The sequence below is a fragment of the Pleurodeles waltl genome, chromosome 4_2 (genome assembly GCF_031143425.1).
Source record: "Pleurodeles waltl isolate 20211129_DDA chromosome 4_2, aPleWal1.hap1.20221129, whole genome shotgun sequence".
Lineage (NCBI taxonomy): Eukaryota > Metazoa > Chordata > Amphibia > Caudata > Salamandridae > Pleurodeles > Pleurodeles waltl.
Genome location: NC_090443.1, coordinates 685,345,699 through 685,362,482, shown reverse-complemented (window position 1 = coordinate 685,362,482; position 16,784 = coordinate 685,345,699). Strand labels below are relative to the sequence as shown.

General features: G+C 43.0%; 1 protein-coding gene across 1 annotated transcript in view; it reads right to left on the bottom strand.

Moving 5' to 3' along the window:
• Window positions 1-404: 404 nt before the first annotated feature.
• The window catches only part of BCL10 (BCL10 immune signaling adaptor), a 100,844-nt gene continuing 84,464 nt past the window's right edge, over window positions 405-16,784 (bottom strand). The window contains exon 3 of the mRNA XM_069232270.1: window positions 405-7,782. Within this exon, the coding sequence (XP_069088371.1) occupies window positions 7,403-7,782 (380 nt within the window). The 3' untranslated portion in view covers window positions 405-7,402. The remainder of the gene's footprint in view (window positions 7,783-16,784) is intronic.

The following is a 16,784-nucleotide window of genomic DNA, read 5'->3' as shown; positions in this document are numbered from 1 at the left end:
AAGAAATGAGCTCAAGTTCTTTACCCAAATAACATGCATTCAGTTATGATATGGGGTATTAAGGATATTGCCCTCTCCTAAAAGTAGAGTCAGTGTGCTCGCCAGACTAGTCTGTAGAAGAGTGTTTTCATTTTGAGGAATGAATGTAGAACTCGTAGCAATTTTACAAGTGACCAATGTACTCATCAATGCCATACATATAGAGGCTTAACTTTTCCCACTAACGGATATTCATGGTCTGTTCAGTTGTAATAATTTACTCTAGATATTAAAATACATATTTGTACATGTACTATTTTTGTGCTTGTGAACAAAACATCACAAGTTTACACAGGCATGCACACATTACACAAGAACACACACAACCGTTCTTAGAATTTAATAAAGGAGTTACACAAGAGGAGTTTAACCACTTTTTTCAACTTTGTTTAGGCTATCAAATCACGTTACATGGTAGGGGTCAAAACATTTTTTATTGAAACATCTTTGTTTTTGAATGCCAGTACCTAAATAAAATTTTCATATGTCTGCTAAAGAAGTGTCACAGAGCCCTTGATGGGCACAATATGCTATGACTTTAATCCTAGGAAATAAGCCATAAACATCCATCTCTGCTGGTGCATGGAGAGCAGAAAGAAGGAAACAGTAGCAATTAGATCAAAATATATTTTGGCAACTACTTCATGATGCACCTCAAAAACAAGAAAAAATATAGTTGCTTATCAGAAAACTTTTTCACAAAAAAGACCGTCTGAAGAACAAACAAACAAAAAAAAAAAAAAAAAAAAAACTAATCGGCATAAAATGAATGAATTGCAATATTTTTAAAAAAACAACTGAAATTTTACATCTCATGAAATAAATTACACCTCGATCAATTGCTAGGACATCAAGCTGCAGCTACACATCCCCCACATGTACAATTACATTTACAGAATACTGTAAAGACTTTCACAACGTGAATAGGTGCTTTAAGAGGGGTGAAGTGGCCATGAAACAACTCAGTAGAAGGAAGGTTCCACTTAAAACACCATAAACCCTCGAGCACCAAAAACAGTTGAGCATACTTACAAGAGGCTTGGGCCACCGAAGTGTCTCTTTTTTGATGCTCTGGTGGCACAAGCCTCTCATCCACATCTATGAGGCCACACAAAGCCACTTTGCGAGGCTTTCCATGGCCTCGTAGATATGGAATAAAGCAAGGCAGCACAAGTCACTGCATTGCCTTACTCTGTGCCAGGGGTGTGTTCCATGGGCATTGCTGTGGGTTTTCCTAGGCAACACCTTTGGATTTTGACTCTGCCCCTGATTTACTTAATGAAATAAACTCATGACAGTGCCAAAACCTTGTGCCTCCCCAGAGGAGGCGTAACGAGGAAACATATTTTATTTCTCCCCAGTTTTTCCTCTATTTGTGCTGCAGTATGCAGAGGAAATGCATATTGGGGTTGTTTTTGTACAGGAAGGCGCCCCTTCTTCCACAAAAACAATACTGCATGCAAAACAGACACCCTTGAACTACGGTGCAAGGGTGCCTGCATTGGTGGTAGGCTGCAAATTGTGCCCCGGTGCAGGGGGAAAGGATAGGAATGCACAATATTTCATAAATATGGTGCATTCCTGCACTTTCATATTGGCGTAGGGGAGCAAAACAAAAATACTTGAAGCAGTGCCCTAGACCAATTGCCCATTAAAATGGGCCAACGGGTCCAAGACTTCTCCATAGTTGACACTTGTTTATTTCTTATTCCACAGTACTAGCATAGTACGCAGACTTTCATAGCCCTAAAGATGCTTTTGCTAATAAATAAATATGTTTATATTGATTACACAAAACCATCTTGCAGTGTTTATGTATGGATAATTTCTAGGATATTTCTACGATATGAAGGACAAATACTATTTTTATCACAAAGCAGCGAGAAAGTCTTTAAACAAGACAAAACACATGTTGGCTAGAGTGGTGTAGTAAGAAATAAATAAGCGTCAACTGCAAAGACAACTTTGGCTCTTTGTTTTCAGTGCTCAGGTATTTATGATTTTTCATGAAATAAATTGTCAACCATGTTTTTGTTTTGTTTGTTTATATTTGCAAAATGATAACTTCCAATAAAAGCATTAATACATGAATAGCTCATTTTACCACAAAATGGATAAATGCTTACTTTAGCATCAGCATCATTATCAAATAAAACAAAAAAACACAATCATTGGCAGAAACTTTTCATAGTTTTTCCACTAATGACATCATCTATATAAAAATTATAATAAATGATGTTTGGTTAACTAAAGAGTTGCTTTAATATCACGTAAGAGCTCTTCTGTTGTCTCTTCTACTCTGAGAATGGTCTCTAAAGACTAGATAAATGTGCATGTGCCATCTTAGAATATTTGGTAAGGCATATAAAACATTCCCTAGGTTGCCATTTAAGTGATATGTGAGGTGACATGCGAAGCTGCTCTTAAGAGGACACGGGTCTGTTCTAGAATTCTTGAGTTGAATAGCGCTTATTTGGATACAGAGACTGGGGTATTGACTGGCATAAAATCACCTAGTTTCCTGTTTGCTTCACCCACTGCTCCTTTCAAGCACACAAGCGCTTTTGGATAGGTGGGCGTAAAACCCTAGAGGCATATTTGATCAGGAGAAACTGTAAACCTCTGGTAAGGGATATTGCTCAGTGCAGCTAGAAGAAACTAGCGTTCTCTCTGGCTGAAATCCCTTCACACATCTGAAAGGATCTGAGGTGATAATTTTGCCGCAATAAGGATATCATCCATTGAGGATTTAATTGACTATGCAGGCTTCAAAAGGAGCCTGAGGGGTTTGCAATATGTTGTGCTTCTTAATGATTATCTTCTGAAAAAGTTTTACTGTACTCCAAATTCCTTCTAACTATTGGGACCATCCTTTGTGAGCGCTGGTGGTTTGATAGCTGTACGCAGCTGAGCTACTACAGGAGACAAAGGGGTTCCATCTTAGCAGCCACAACTGAGTAACTAGATTTTGTACAGGATCATGCCTTAATTTTACTGGAGAACCTCACAGGAGAACGGTAATCCATACATTCACGGCATGCATGATATCAGGTTGAGGAATTAAAAAGAAAGACACCATATTTTCTGACATGTTTGACTAGGGGCACCATTTTATATTGGTGATAAGTGATTGACTTTCTCACTCCAACTTGTAGCAACTAGAGGTTATAATGGACTAGGCCCATAAGAATAAACACTAGCCTTTATCTAGGCAATAGAGCGACCAGTAAGAGTCAAGACTGTTCTCTAACTCAGGCTTTCAATGTATTCTTAGGACTTTCATGCGTAGCCTACAAAAAGTATGTGGAGTCACCTGTTTGCCTAGCACCGTTTTCCCCATGCAGATCAATGAACATACAAAACCCTTCAACAAAACCCTGTGCATAATATAGCCTCTTCCTATTGCAGGAAGCAGACAATGCAAAAAGTGCCTGGTTAACAAAAAGAAAAAAAGTACACCATGAATGTACTTTTATGAGAACTTTTTTAAATATACAAACATTCCCAGAAGCCACAGTTGGTCCTTTCCATTTCCTGTCTTGGAAAAAGAGTTACCATTTCGAGGGTGGTAAGTTGTTGGATCAGAGTTTATGAATGCCCACAAGAACTCTTGCTTGTGGGTGTTCATAAATTTACAATGCAAATTACTCCTTGTAACACCTACTTCCACCCGACTGGGACTTGCTACTGCAGATTTCTCAGCGCTCATAACAGAAATTTGAAGTAAAACCATTTATGCCTGCTGGGAGTTCTGAGAGTTTCTGGCAGGCATAAATGAGGAAGCGAAAAACATAAGTTTACTGCTGAGAATACATTTGTGAATCTTGTCCCATATGTCTCCCCTAATTGACAATTCCATACCATCATGATCCACTGGATCACTGCACATGGTTCAGCCCCATAATGCAGATATGTTCAGAGACTTTTAATCTATGCAATACGCTTGGCAGGACAATTTCCATAATGAGCAAAACAATGAGACCCACAATACTACATATTTTAGAGATATGGGTGATGCCCTTTTGTGCTCTCCAGTGACAATTCCAGCCTCAGGTAAGGCCATAGGTCTCCTTCTCCTTGGGTGAAGGAGAGACAGTGTGGTGTAACAGTTTGAACTGCTAACTTCTGAGCTGGGGGAACCAGATTCGAGCCTCGGCATCAGTTAAATAAACATCCTATGATACTGGGCACATCACTTAATCTTCCCGTGCCTACAATTCAGTACCTTGAGACCCTCACAGGTGATCTGCCATGCTTTACAAATCCTGGATTCTTTTTATTAAGCAATCTATTGTGCAAAAAGCAGAGGCTTTTCAGTCCCAGAGTGAGATGGCTATCAAAATGCTGGGTGCATCCAATGTGTAATTCTTTATCCTGTATTGTATCCAACAAGTGAAGATCTGTACTAGGCACAGTGTCTCCAATTTGAGCTAACTTTATTGTTAGAAACCAAGACAACCCATATTAAACTTAGAGTCAGTTCAGCCTGATTTCAAAATACTTTATTGTAAGTAGAGTTTCTGGACTTGATTTCTTTTAGCAACTGTGCGTGGCAAAATTGTGGCCGACGTGGAGTTCCAAGGTGAACCCCAGTTATCATCAACTCATCTATATGGAGACAGTCATATGAGTCACTAACATCAGTCCATGTTTGCCTCACATCACAAAGGTCAGGATAATTAGGATTCCTGTGCATTTCACATATCTAAAGGGTCCCTGTTCACAAATGGATACCTCAAAGTTATCCCCAAGTCCAAACTCTATCAACCAAAGATCAGTTAGGAACTCTAATGCAGAAGGCTAGATTCATGATCTGCAGTGTCTAGGCCAGTGAATTATCTAAGGTGAGCCACATATTGGTAGGCATGTGGAACTAAGGTAGATAGCTGCTAAGATGCACTCATTCAAACAGAGGATTTATTTCCCTATGCAGGGGACAAATAGTTCACTCACTCATACTCTTCTCAGTTGCAAAAAGTATGTAAATTAGGAAAGCCAACCCACTGGTGGGGAGGCAGGATCAGCCTTCCCCCAAGAGACCATTGGTTAACAGCTCGGGACATACTGTCCCCTAGTCTTTCTCTTTGTGGAGCCTGTTTGAGAAAACATGCAAGTAAGGAGGTCAAAAGGCGAAGCACATCTGTGCTCCACAATTCATTCTGAAAGAATTCCACTCACTAGAATATCCTCTTTTTAGGTAGACCAAAGACAGTTCCCTTAGCTTACCACTCGGACACATTCAGAACACTTACATACTCACTGTGAGGACATTGTAGCCAGTTCCTGATGCTTCCCATTTGTCATGAGGACTTTCAGATTTAACTCAAACCTTCTGAAGAGTGCTGCTGCCACCTATTAAGTCAACATGAGTCAGCTTTACTAGGCATGCTAGGAATCTGGGCTCATGTATGTGATCTAGGGCCAGATGTACGAAAGGATTTTACCCATTCTGTGTCTATGGGAAAAAGCTTTCGTACATATGGACCCTAGTTACTACCTCGTAAACCCACCCTGTAAGGGGGGCCATTACAATAGAGACATATCAATGCCAGAGAATGGAACCTTTTTTCTTGTACAGTCAGAATAAAGCAAACTACAATTTATAACAAGAATGCCAAAAACACCTAATGTTATGTGGCGTAAGATGTGACATTACTGTTGCTAGTTTGGCGCTAGTTTGGCACAAGATGTCAGCCTCAGTGGTCTAGCACCTACAAGGCACGTGCAAGTTTGGAAGTGGGTATTGGAATAATCTTAGTTTCCCAAAAAAGAGAACTTTATTGATGTGAGGGATCTAGACAGTTAGATTAAAAAAATATATATTTTAAGTATTAGAGGGACTTTTCCTTTAATACCTTTCACTGCAGTTGCAAAAAAACCACAAAAAAAAAACCTTCTGGTGCGGATTTTGTTCGCCGCAAGATCCGCTCAGGTAAAAGCTCTGATGAGGCTTAAAGTAACAACAGACATTTAAAGTGAGTATTCTAATATTTTATACTGCAAACTGAATTGCTTCAATGAACTTTAGTGTCCCTTTGGTGCTCCTAAAATGTGCGGCATTGAGAACTACCTTCCTAAAGACTTCCACAGTACCCCCAGTTTCATAACGCTCTACGGAACCCCACCATATTTTAAAGTTACCTGGGGTTAATTCAAATGAGTTAAGGAGAGGAATGTCATCATGGGCTTTACTCTCACACAACTGTATTTTAGCAGTAGTTTGGTATTGTATCCCTCTGCTGAGGGCTATACCAGTTGTTACAAGACATGAGCTCATGTTGTAGGCCTGAACTGCAGGAGAGGACCTATAACAAGGGAGAGGGTCTTTAACAACTGGTATCACCAAAAGGCCTATGAGGCTATTGGAACATTCCACCCACTGAGGTTAGAATATTCTGAAAGAAAAAGGGGGAAACAGAAAGCCAAACACTGGAATGTTGGCGCAGAAGGCTTATACCAGTGATTATAAAACCTGAGTTTTCAATGGAGCTCTCAACATTCCAATCTGCCTGGACTAATTAAGGCCTTTTATGTTCTTTGGGCTGAAACTGCTTTTCAAGATGAATGCATGCAAAAATCACACAAGCATTACATATATTTATAGTTACCATTGCAGCATACGGAATATAGAAGACATATATTTAGCTCTAGGAGTAGTTACAGCACAGTTAGCAGTCCATACTTGTAACAACACACCTTTAACGAGATGAGACATTCATTCACTTTTCTTTTAAACCCAAGCCATCCAAACACTTGACAAGTGTCATTTTGCCATATTAATGGGGTTATGCCATTTTAAAGTTCGAAACAATCCAACATGACACAGAAACTGCATCTTGAAATGACTTGCTATTAAACTCAGATTTGTTGTGGTGGAACGCATGAAAATGAAAAAGTTGTCATCATTTCCTTATATCACAGTGTTTTCCCCCCTCATTGACTGGTTAGAAAACACAGTAAGGGGCTCCAGGAAAGACAGACTGATATATACACATCCTGGACGCTTACGACAATGTCCTGGGAATATGTGCCAGAGAACACATAATCCACTAATTGCCCTGCATACCTCATTACAGACCTCTTGATAAAAAAACGCTACAATACCAGGTCAATCCTGTATCTTGGTATTTGGCAACTGAGAACTAAACCAATAATGTAATAAGCACACATAAAACAGAGGATATTTACTAAATGGAGCAATGTACCATCATGTTGTGCAACCATTTGAGTTCACTGGATGTGAATTTTTGTCTATATTCATATATTGTTAGATCTTTGCCAACCAGGAGGCAAAAATACTTGTTTTTGATAATTTGGTAAAATTAGCTTCAATACAGCATGGGCCACTTGAAAACAGCTATAGTTAAGGTGGAGAGAGAGAACGCGATCTTAAGGGGTGAAACTCTGCATCAGTGGAGCTGGAACAAACTTCTTCAGGCTCGGATTGTAGCTCTGCTGGAAGTGGAGGCGCTCCTGGGTCACCAGGCCTTGGGAGGATTGTTGAGAATGATGTACTTGGTGCCACTGTGTCGGGCATGCTTCCTTGATCCATCACAGGTAATGGAAATGAATGAAGAGAAGCAGTGATCCAGTTCGAAGGTGGCAGACTTGACTCCCCTTCTGGATGCTGAAGAACAGTCGACATTTTTTCTTTCTCACAGTAGATGATGTTTGAGCTTACCCAGTCTGGGGGGAGACTTGTCGCTCCATGCACTGCAGGTCTGCAGGAACTACAAGATGAGTCTACAATGCAGAATTAGACTGATTTTAGATTAAACCCTTTATGAAAGAGTGCAAAGCAAATTTGTAGCATGTTATTTCTCAATGTTATTATGTTCATATGCAGAACCACACATCTGTCTATGTATTGATATGCATGGCTGCATAAACGACAGTTCAGGTAAAACAGGATGACTTAAACAAAATCCCTTAATAATATGAAGACTATACATTACAGTTCTGCCAATCTTCGTAAGTTAATTTAAAAAGTGCAACTACTGGAAGAGGCAATGACAAGCTAACACAATAACCATCCAATAAAAGTCGGGGGAAAAAACTAATGGTAAAGCAACATATGACAGGAAAAAATAGACATGAAAATATAACAAACAAAACTCCTAATGACTTGAAATTCTCTGACTGGATTGGTTAACCCATGCATCAAATTTAAGTTTTCACTGCTTTTCCCCACTAGGATTCAAAACAAATGTGCCAATAAAACCATATCCAGATCCATAGGCCACAACAGGGAGAAAGTCAAATATACATGTTCTTTCTGTGTTATTCCTCAGAATGTAAATATATGCAATATATTGTAAAACCCTCATGCAGCCAGTCACACATACTTACCAATTCATTGTTTATGTAAACAGGAGATATGAAATTAATTATGCAATTAGGTCAGCAGGGATTCAGCATTATCAATGGTATTGCAAGAGCCTCTTACTTGAGAATGCATTCTGTGCCACAAAAGTATAAAGGTAAAAAAGTATTTACGTTTTATTTAGAAAATTGGCTGTTTTAACATAATGCAGTACAAATGTACACCACACAAATGACCACTAACATGGCGTAGGGTAGAACCATGAGATCAGGCCATTCTTCTGAAGACTGTCAAGGGTAGTTTTTCATTGAGGAAAATTATTACTTAATGGCTTCTGAACCTCCCACTCTGGTAGCTGGTGAAATCTTAATGTGATCATATCAGTGATGAGAAGATGGATGGCCACTGGTTACAGCAAGCAAGTGCATGATAGGTTCAGAAGATATGTAGCCATTTTCAGATCGTCAGTATATCCACGTAAAATAAATGTACATACAATTAATCTAAATTGAACTCATTAGAGTAGTAAGTGTTTATGTGGAAAATCTGTAATGAATCTGGCACTAATTGACCTACACTGGACACCTCTGGGTTTCAATGGTCGACCAATCAACATTTTGCTGCATCATTATGTGTTGTTCCAACAAGATGACTGTGACCAGTGTCATACCATATATTTGTGAATTGAAAGCAACAGAGCTGTGTAAACATGTCAAAGGGAAAAAACAAGAGTCCTAACTGTGCACTTCTTTTATTAGAGGGGACCATTAGCATATGTACATTACTTAACTCATGGTTAAGCAAAAACTGATGGTATGACATTGTATACATAGGTTTCGTTTTAGGAGCTCAATCTGCCTTTTAATGTATCACAGGGCTTTTTGGGTGTTTGAAGACCAAGTTATCATAGCAGACAAATGTTTAGCCCTGTGGAACATTTTTACTAAACCTCACACATTTCAGTTTAAAAGGAAATATCTTTCTGTAGTGCAGGCTATTCGGGCAAACTGAGCGAGACCGTATGTACCCAAGCCCATCTTGGACTGCACAGGTAAGTGTGCTGCAGATACTTTGGCTTTATCAATCAAAATTGTGATGCAATGGTGGACTCTCTGGTGGATGTCCGTGCCTCCCTCCAGTCTTCATTATAGTGGTTCGAGATCATGTTCCCAAACGCAACACAGCTGATCAAAGGAGTCTGGGATTTTTATAACATTTGGTAAATCTGTGTTATTTCACCATTGTTTAGTGTATCCATCAATATCTGGGAGATCTTCCAGGTTAGTCCACATGGTGTAGGTGCATGGCAGAGCTGAAGGTAATAGAAGAATTGAGTCTGATGGAAGTCAAATTCTTCTTGCATATCAAGAAATTATTTAATCACTGTGCTTGACATTACATCCCCCATCCCGAATATGGATCTAGCATGCCATTGCTTGAATCCTTGTAACTGAGCAACTAGACAAGGTCTCCCTCCAACCAACATTGGTATTTATTTTATTAGCCTGTGCTGTTGTCCTAAATCATTGCTTGTATTCTTCCAAATTTTAAATATCAAGTAGGTGGCAGGTGGAAGAGAGAGATGAATAGTTTCCCCATATAGTGAGTAAAGTAACTGAACACACAGCATCACCCACTTTTTGAATGCAAAGGTTTGATCAACCTGCTTGTCATGCCACCACTAGTTGAGAATCACCAGAGTGGAGCTCTATAAAAGGGCATAATGCTGGCCGCTGCCAATCCATCATATGTGGAATTAAAGCATTTTGCTAAGGCTATTCTAGGAAACGTATGGACCCAGAGAATTTCTGTCCAGGCTACATTTGAGGCCCGCATCACGTAGACCTGTAAGTATTTATAACCATCTCTAACAGCATGTAAGCCATGGGCCCAACCAAGGTCCTGCGGGTGAATACCAAGTGGATATATGATCGAATTAGTTCTCTTTATGTGAAGTCCTGTAATGGCATGGCTTGGGAAGAAATAACTGTGAGAAGCCCAGAGAGACCAAAAAGGGCTATTTATTATCAACAAGATTAGTTTCTTGTAGGAAAATAATGTCTGAGTTGGGATGTTTGGCTGCCCTGAGGTCCATTAGCCTGTTAATTTTGTCAAGAAGAGTATTCACATTCCAAGTGAAATTCACAAATGACCCCATGAAAAGCTAGATAGTGCTCAGCTGTAGTGGGCACGGTAAGAATATATGCCAGTGCAATTGTCAGGAATCCCCAATGTGCCTCCAGCATTATCTGTCAGCATCCCCAGGGATTAGTGTTAAATCATATCTCTGTTCTTGGTTAAACCTTCATCTTTCTAAGTAAACGTAATGTGCTGTGTTACACAATTGGTTTTATCAATGCTGTTTTACCAATGCTTGTTTGCAAATGTGAGCAGGTGTAGACATGTTCTTCTAAGAGTGAAGCATGCCTCCCTGCTTGGATTTGTTTTGCTTCCTGATCTCAGCATCTGATTTGGCAGTCCAGCAGCTGCTATCATCCTCGTATTCAGAACTTTTGAGGCAATTCTTTTCTTTGTTCCCATACAGGCTGACACAAGGCATTCCCCCAGCACTCCGGAAAAGTCTGCAGCTAAGTGACTAGTATTCTCCAGGGAGTTTGTTCTTTTAGTGCCACGCTTTCCTAGAACAGCTGGTGTATTTCAGACCTTGTATTTTGCCAGAGTGCTTATCTTGAAGAGACAAATGCATTTCTGAACATTCTACATTATTATTGTAGTTACTTGCCTAAATGTGCTTCAGGAAATCTGCTTGAGCTCAAGTACTACATAAAGTGACTGTGCAATTTTAAAAGAGCATTTACATGACTTTTCTTTCTCTAATAGCATAACTCCTGGATTTAAATTGTGTCATTCATGCCTGTGTTTCAGGTCAGAGGAATTTGCTTTTGAAGGGGCTTTCACACACACAGTGAAACCAAACTGTGCCACCCTAACTGTTAAAAACCCAGAGTGGACATTTGTATTTCTTGGATTGTTTTTGTTCCTTTAAGTTTAACCCTATGCATGCAGAAAAGTTATACGTGATAATTAATGCCCTTGTTTGTCTTTCTTGTGCATGATAAGTGCAACCACAGTTTTAATTGTAGGGTGCAACAGTGAATCTCTGAAGCCAGCCCTAGTGTTGCAGTACTTATTGTTATGGTACTCAGTTTGGGGTTTTGGTAATGCAGTGTTAGTAATAGTGCCAACAGTTATCATTATCCAAGAAAAGTGCTGGAGCATCCCGGTGTTCTTCTACCGCTCCTGTGCCCATATCAGAAAGAGAGATTCAGTTTCAAGTAAGTTGAGTGCACTAGCTCTACTATCACTCTGTCAACAACGACCTGCTCCCCGAAGATACAGGGTACCTGGCTGGACCGGCAAGATGTGGCAGTGTTTTGTCTCTTTCTCTTCCACTCCCCCTTTCCTTTCGGAACACCTGCCGGGCTTTCTGTGTCCACCAGGAAGTGCTGAGAGGTGTTCCAGGAGGACGGGGGGCATACTATCGCCCCTGCAGACGTCCTGCTTTTAGGGTGAGTGGCCCAGTCTCTACAGCAATAGCTCCTGTGTACTCTAACAAAACGTGCCATGAACTGCCAAGGTTGATGAAACAAACATTTCTCCAGTAGAACCAAACCCATCTCCCCTCCCTACATTTAGAAAACATGAAGCATCCGTTGCCACACAGACTGGAGACTAATACCAACTGGGTGGGAACATTATTTGGTCTGTTGCTGCATATCCCAAATACCACTTCATATTAAAAAAAGAACACAAACTAAGGAAAGTGCTTCCACGAATGGGAGTTTCTGGAGCAGCGGGTTGATCTTGGTGAGTTTCCAGTCCAATGGGATGGTGGCGGTCTTGAAGGACTGGTTGATAGCTCGGCACAGCTCAGGTGCTGTGGGGGCACTGGCCAGGTTGAAGATGTGATGAGGGCACGGATCTGAAGGTGCTCCAGAGTGGATGGAGTTCATGAGTCTTTGGATGTCCTCTTTGGTGATGGGGGTCCAGGAGTTCAGGATCTGGTGTGGTGCTTAGTCCGTGGTGGTATTTGTGGGCTGTGCAGGTGGGTTTTAGTTCTTGAAGCCTTTATAAATGTCCTGATTTCTCGGTGGGAAAAGGTGACAAGATCGTCACAGAGGTGTTGGGAGGGAGGGAGAGGTGGATAAGGTGTCTGTCCTGGGGTTTGTGAACTCTTTGACGATGGTGAAGAGCTCTTTGCTGTTGTGAGCACTGATGCAGAGGCATTCTTGAATGGCGGCTCTGATGTTCTGGTGGTGTGTGGCGACTAAGTTCTTGTAGGCTATGCAGTCTTTGATTGATTTCCATTCCAGTCCTCTGAAGGAGCGTTTGGATTCTTCTAGGTCTGCCGTAAACCATTTAGGTGTTTTGCTATGTTGGTTTCCTTCTGGTTTCCTTAGGGAGGCTATGTTGTTGGCGTATTTCGATAACCAGCAGTGTAGATTGCATGCAGCTTCATTAGCATCTGCTGCGCCTGGTAGGTTGGGGGGGGGGCTAGTGGCTCAGAGCATTGGCGAGTTGTGCTTCTGTAAATTTGCCCCATCGTCTACCGAGGGCATAGTGGAATGCAGTGTTCTTTGTGAAGGTAAAGTAGACACACTTGTGAGCGGTCCAATGGTGTTCAGAGGTGTGAGAGATGATAATGTTTTCCCTGCTAAGATGGCAGGGTCGAGGATGTGTCCGGCTCTGTGGGGGGGGGGGGGGCATAGACAAGTTGTTTGAAGCCGAATGTTGCAAGGTTGTCCAAGAGGTTTGTGGTGTTGGGGTCATTATGGATATCAAGATAGAAGTTGAGGTCGCCAAGTATGATGCAGTCAGAGGAGGTGAGCGCTTGGAGGGGGCGACAAGGTCGGCGATGTTTTTGCAGAATTGAGGTTAGGGTCCGGGCGGCCTGTAGATGAGTGTGCCACGGAGTGAGGAGTTTGGGTTGGTCTTAATCCGGAAGTGTATGTGTTCATGGGTTTGCTGAGACTGACTCGTTGGTGGTTGCCAGGTGGAGTGTGTTCTTGTAGACTATAGCAATGCCACCTCCAGGCCGGTTGGCTCTGTCCTTGTGGATGATTTTTTAGTTGTCATGGATGCCCGTGCCGATATCTGGGGCCGAGGTGAAGGGTGATCCATGTCTCTGTGAAGAAGGCGATGGCCGGGGCAGTCCAGTCGAGGAGGTTCCAGACTTCTATTGCATGCTTGATGAGGGAGTATGTGTTGAGGAGTATGCACTTGAGGTGGTAGTCCGTGCTTGGTACAGGATCGTGAGGTGGTCCTTGGAGGGTACAAGAGCAAGTACGGCACGAAAAAGGTCCATGAGTGTTCTATGGGTCGGCTAGGTGGCAGGCTGAGGATCTTCCTGGGTTGAGGGTGCATAGTGTGTTTGAGTCGAACCTGCAGATGGACAAGGACCGAGGCCCGTGGTGTTGGGCGTAGATAGGTGCAGACTAGCTTGCCTTTGGCATGCAAGTGGAGCGCCCGCTGCACGCAGCAGCACAGTGATCACCACTAAGAAGGGGAGGGTGGCGTGGGCCTGCTCAGCTGGGAGGTAGGAAAAGCTCTTGGCAGGGAGGGTGGTGGGCGAGGATGCAGGGGCAGCAATGGTCCGGGGAAAATGCAGTGAGAGTGAAGGGAGAGAGAAAGAGAAAAGAAGGAAAGCGAATTGAAAGGAATAAAAGACAGAAAATAAAAAGGAAATAAAAACAGAAGTAAAAGCAGGAGTAAAGAGACAGAAGATACTTATGTGCAAGATGGCCACTAGGCTACTAGGGATGAGGAGCAAGTGGGAGCCTGTGGGTGGAGGTGGGCCTCTAACTGAGAGTCAGGCAGGCTCTCGGTTTGCTCAAGGCCAAGGCAGCAGCAGCAACAGGTGGAGCTACACAGAGGATGGCAACAGGCGCTGACCAGGAGGTCAGAGGAGTCACCCTTTCAGTGCACAGTGGCCGCCATTAAGAAGGGGAGGGAGGTGGGGGATCCAGTCTGCTGGGAGGCAGAAGGGAGGGAAAATGGCTTCACAGGGAGGGAGTGGGGTGTGGCCGCAGAGGAAGCAGCGGAGGAGGGAAAACACGGGGAGAGTCAAGGGAGAGGGAAAGAGACAAGAAGGAAAGAGAATCAAAAGGAATAAAAGACAGAAAAATAAAACAGAAATAAAAACAGAAGTAAATCAGAAGTAAAAGCAGGAGTAAAGAGTGACAGAAGTTACTTACATGCAGATGGCCATTCTGCCACCAGGGATGAGGCACAGGAGAGACCCTGTGGGTGAAAATGGGCCATGAACTGAGAGTCAGGCTGGCTCTCAGTTTGCTTGAGGCAGAGGCAGAGGCAGCAGCAGCAGCAATAGGTGGAGCTGCACAGAGGAAGGCAGCCGACACTGACCATAAGGTCAGAGGACTCGCCTCTTGTAGCATTTCATGTCTGACCTTTTATTTAGGAAATTAGTGATCAAGGTGCAGCAATTGTGCCCCGCGGAGGCCTCTGCCTGGTGTACATTTTTGATTATAAAGCATGAGAAGAGTTCTCATTTGGACATCACTATTTGCAGTAACTTTTGAAGGAATTTTTCAGGAGAAGCACCCTCATAGTTCTCAGGGAATCCCATAAATCATAGGTAGTTTCTGCAGACATGCCCTTCTGCATCTTCCTCCCATGCCTTTAAACCCCTGGGCATCACAGAAAGACATCATTTGCTGTAAGGTTTTCATGGTCTTCTAGTTTTTGAAACCTGGCCCTCAGCCTCCATGATTCTGTCCACTGCCTGCCTCAGTTCCTGCTGCTGCAGAGTTACATCAGAACCCAATGCTCCAAATTTGTCCTCGGGAGCCTATCTGGAAGAGTTAATGGTATGCAGGATAGTAGCTGTCTCGGACGAGACAGCTTTAGCCACATATTTCTCTATGGTGCCCTGCTTAGTGACCAGCTGATTTTTGTCTTTAGACATGATGGACCTGAAGATGAGTTGAAGATCTCAGCCAGAAGGAACCTCTCCAAATCCCAAATAAGTCACTACAAGCCACAAGTCTGAATTCACAGTATGCCTTAGTATGTTCTACAAATCCACCAGCCCTCAGAGCAGTTCTACCCACATCAGGTGGCATAAGCAGTCAGATAGTGGCCCCAACTAGGGACATAAAGCCTTGTCTGCTACAGGGTAAGATTAGTTAGACATGGAGGAAGGCTTACAGTTACACGTGGAGAGGCCAGTGGTGCATCTTCTAACTCAAAATCTGTTGCTGTCCATCACGCCCCTGCTGTGGGTGCAGAATCAGGCCTGATGTTGTTCGCCATTCATCCCCCATCAGCCAGCAACTTGCATCCCCCAATCCTGGTGCTTCCCATTGGGTACACCTTCCAGCCAGGGCCAACAATGTTGTAATTCAACCAAGAATGCAGTTAAGGAGACCACACAGGCTTAGGTATCAATACACACACACTCCTACTGATCTGACACACAGCTCAAACCTATGGTACTGCTTTCATCACTCACATCAGGCATTGGGAAAAGAAATCAAGGAGAAAGGGAGGGGCAAGTCAATGTCAGTTCCTCCTTCACCTGGCCACCAAGCACCAGACAGCCTTATAAGCAACCCTCTGGCTCTTCCCATGGAGTGGGCACATTTGTGAATTATTATAGACATACAGGTCGCTCATTCACTCACTACCAACAGCCCACAGGGAGCCTCATCATGGAAAGGGTGTCATCCAACATACATGCAGAACTTCCAGACCAGGAAGTAGAGAGCTCTGTCAGTTCTTATGTTTTCTGCCCCCCAGCACCAGAAAATCCTCAATGTGGCCCTTGCTATTGTTCCAAAGGGATAAGCACAGATGCATCTCACTGAGGAGCCACCCACAGTCCCATAGGTGATCCCCGAACTGCCAAGCCAGGTCCTCACTGGACCGGAAACAAGCATCCTGGGACCGGTTTCGGGGTTTCACCCCTCATCAGCCAGGCTAGCTTGAATCCAGTGGCATGGGAAGCACGGGACCCACGTCTGGGCATACCCTTCCCACTTAGGGCAACAAAGCAAAAACAACAAGTGATGGACGGAATGCTGAACATTGTCAAACACTCACCCCCAGTCATAGATCTGGGTTTAATCCATCGTTCTTTTGCTCACCATGCCACCCCAGTTTGGACCCAGCCATATGCAAATCAGTCTTGACCCTGTTCCTCATGGGAACAGTCCAGACCGAACTGCCAAGCCAGGTCCTCACTGGACCGGAAACAAGCATCCTGGGACCGGTTTCAGGGTTTCACCCCTCGTCAGCCAGGCTAGCTTGAATCCAGTGGCATGGGAAGCACGGGACCCACGTCTGGGCATACTAAGTGGGAAGGGTATGCCCAGACGTGGGTCCCGTGCTTCCCATGCCACTGGATTCAAGCTAGCCTGACTGATGAGGGGTGAAACCCCGA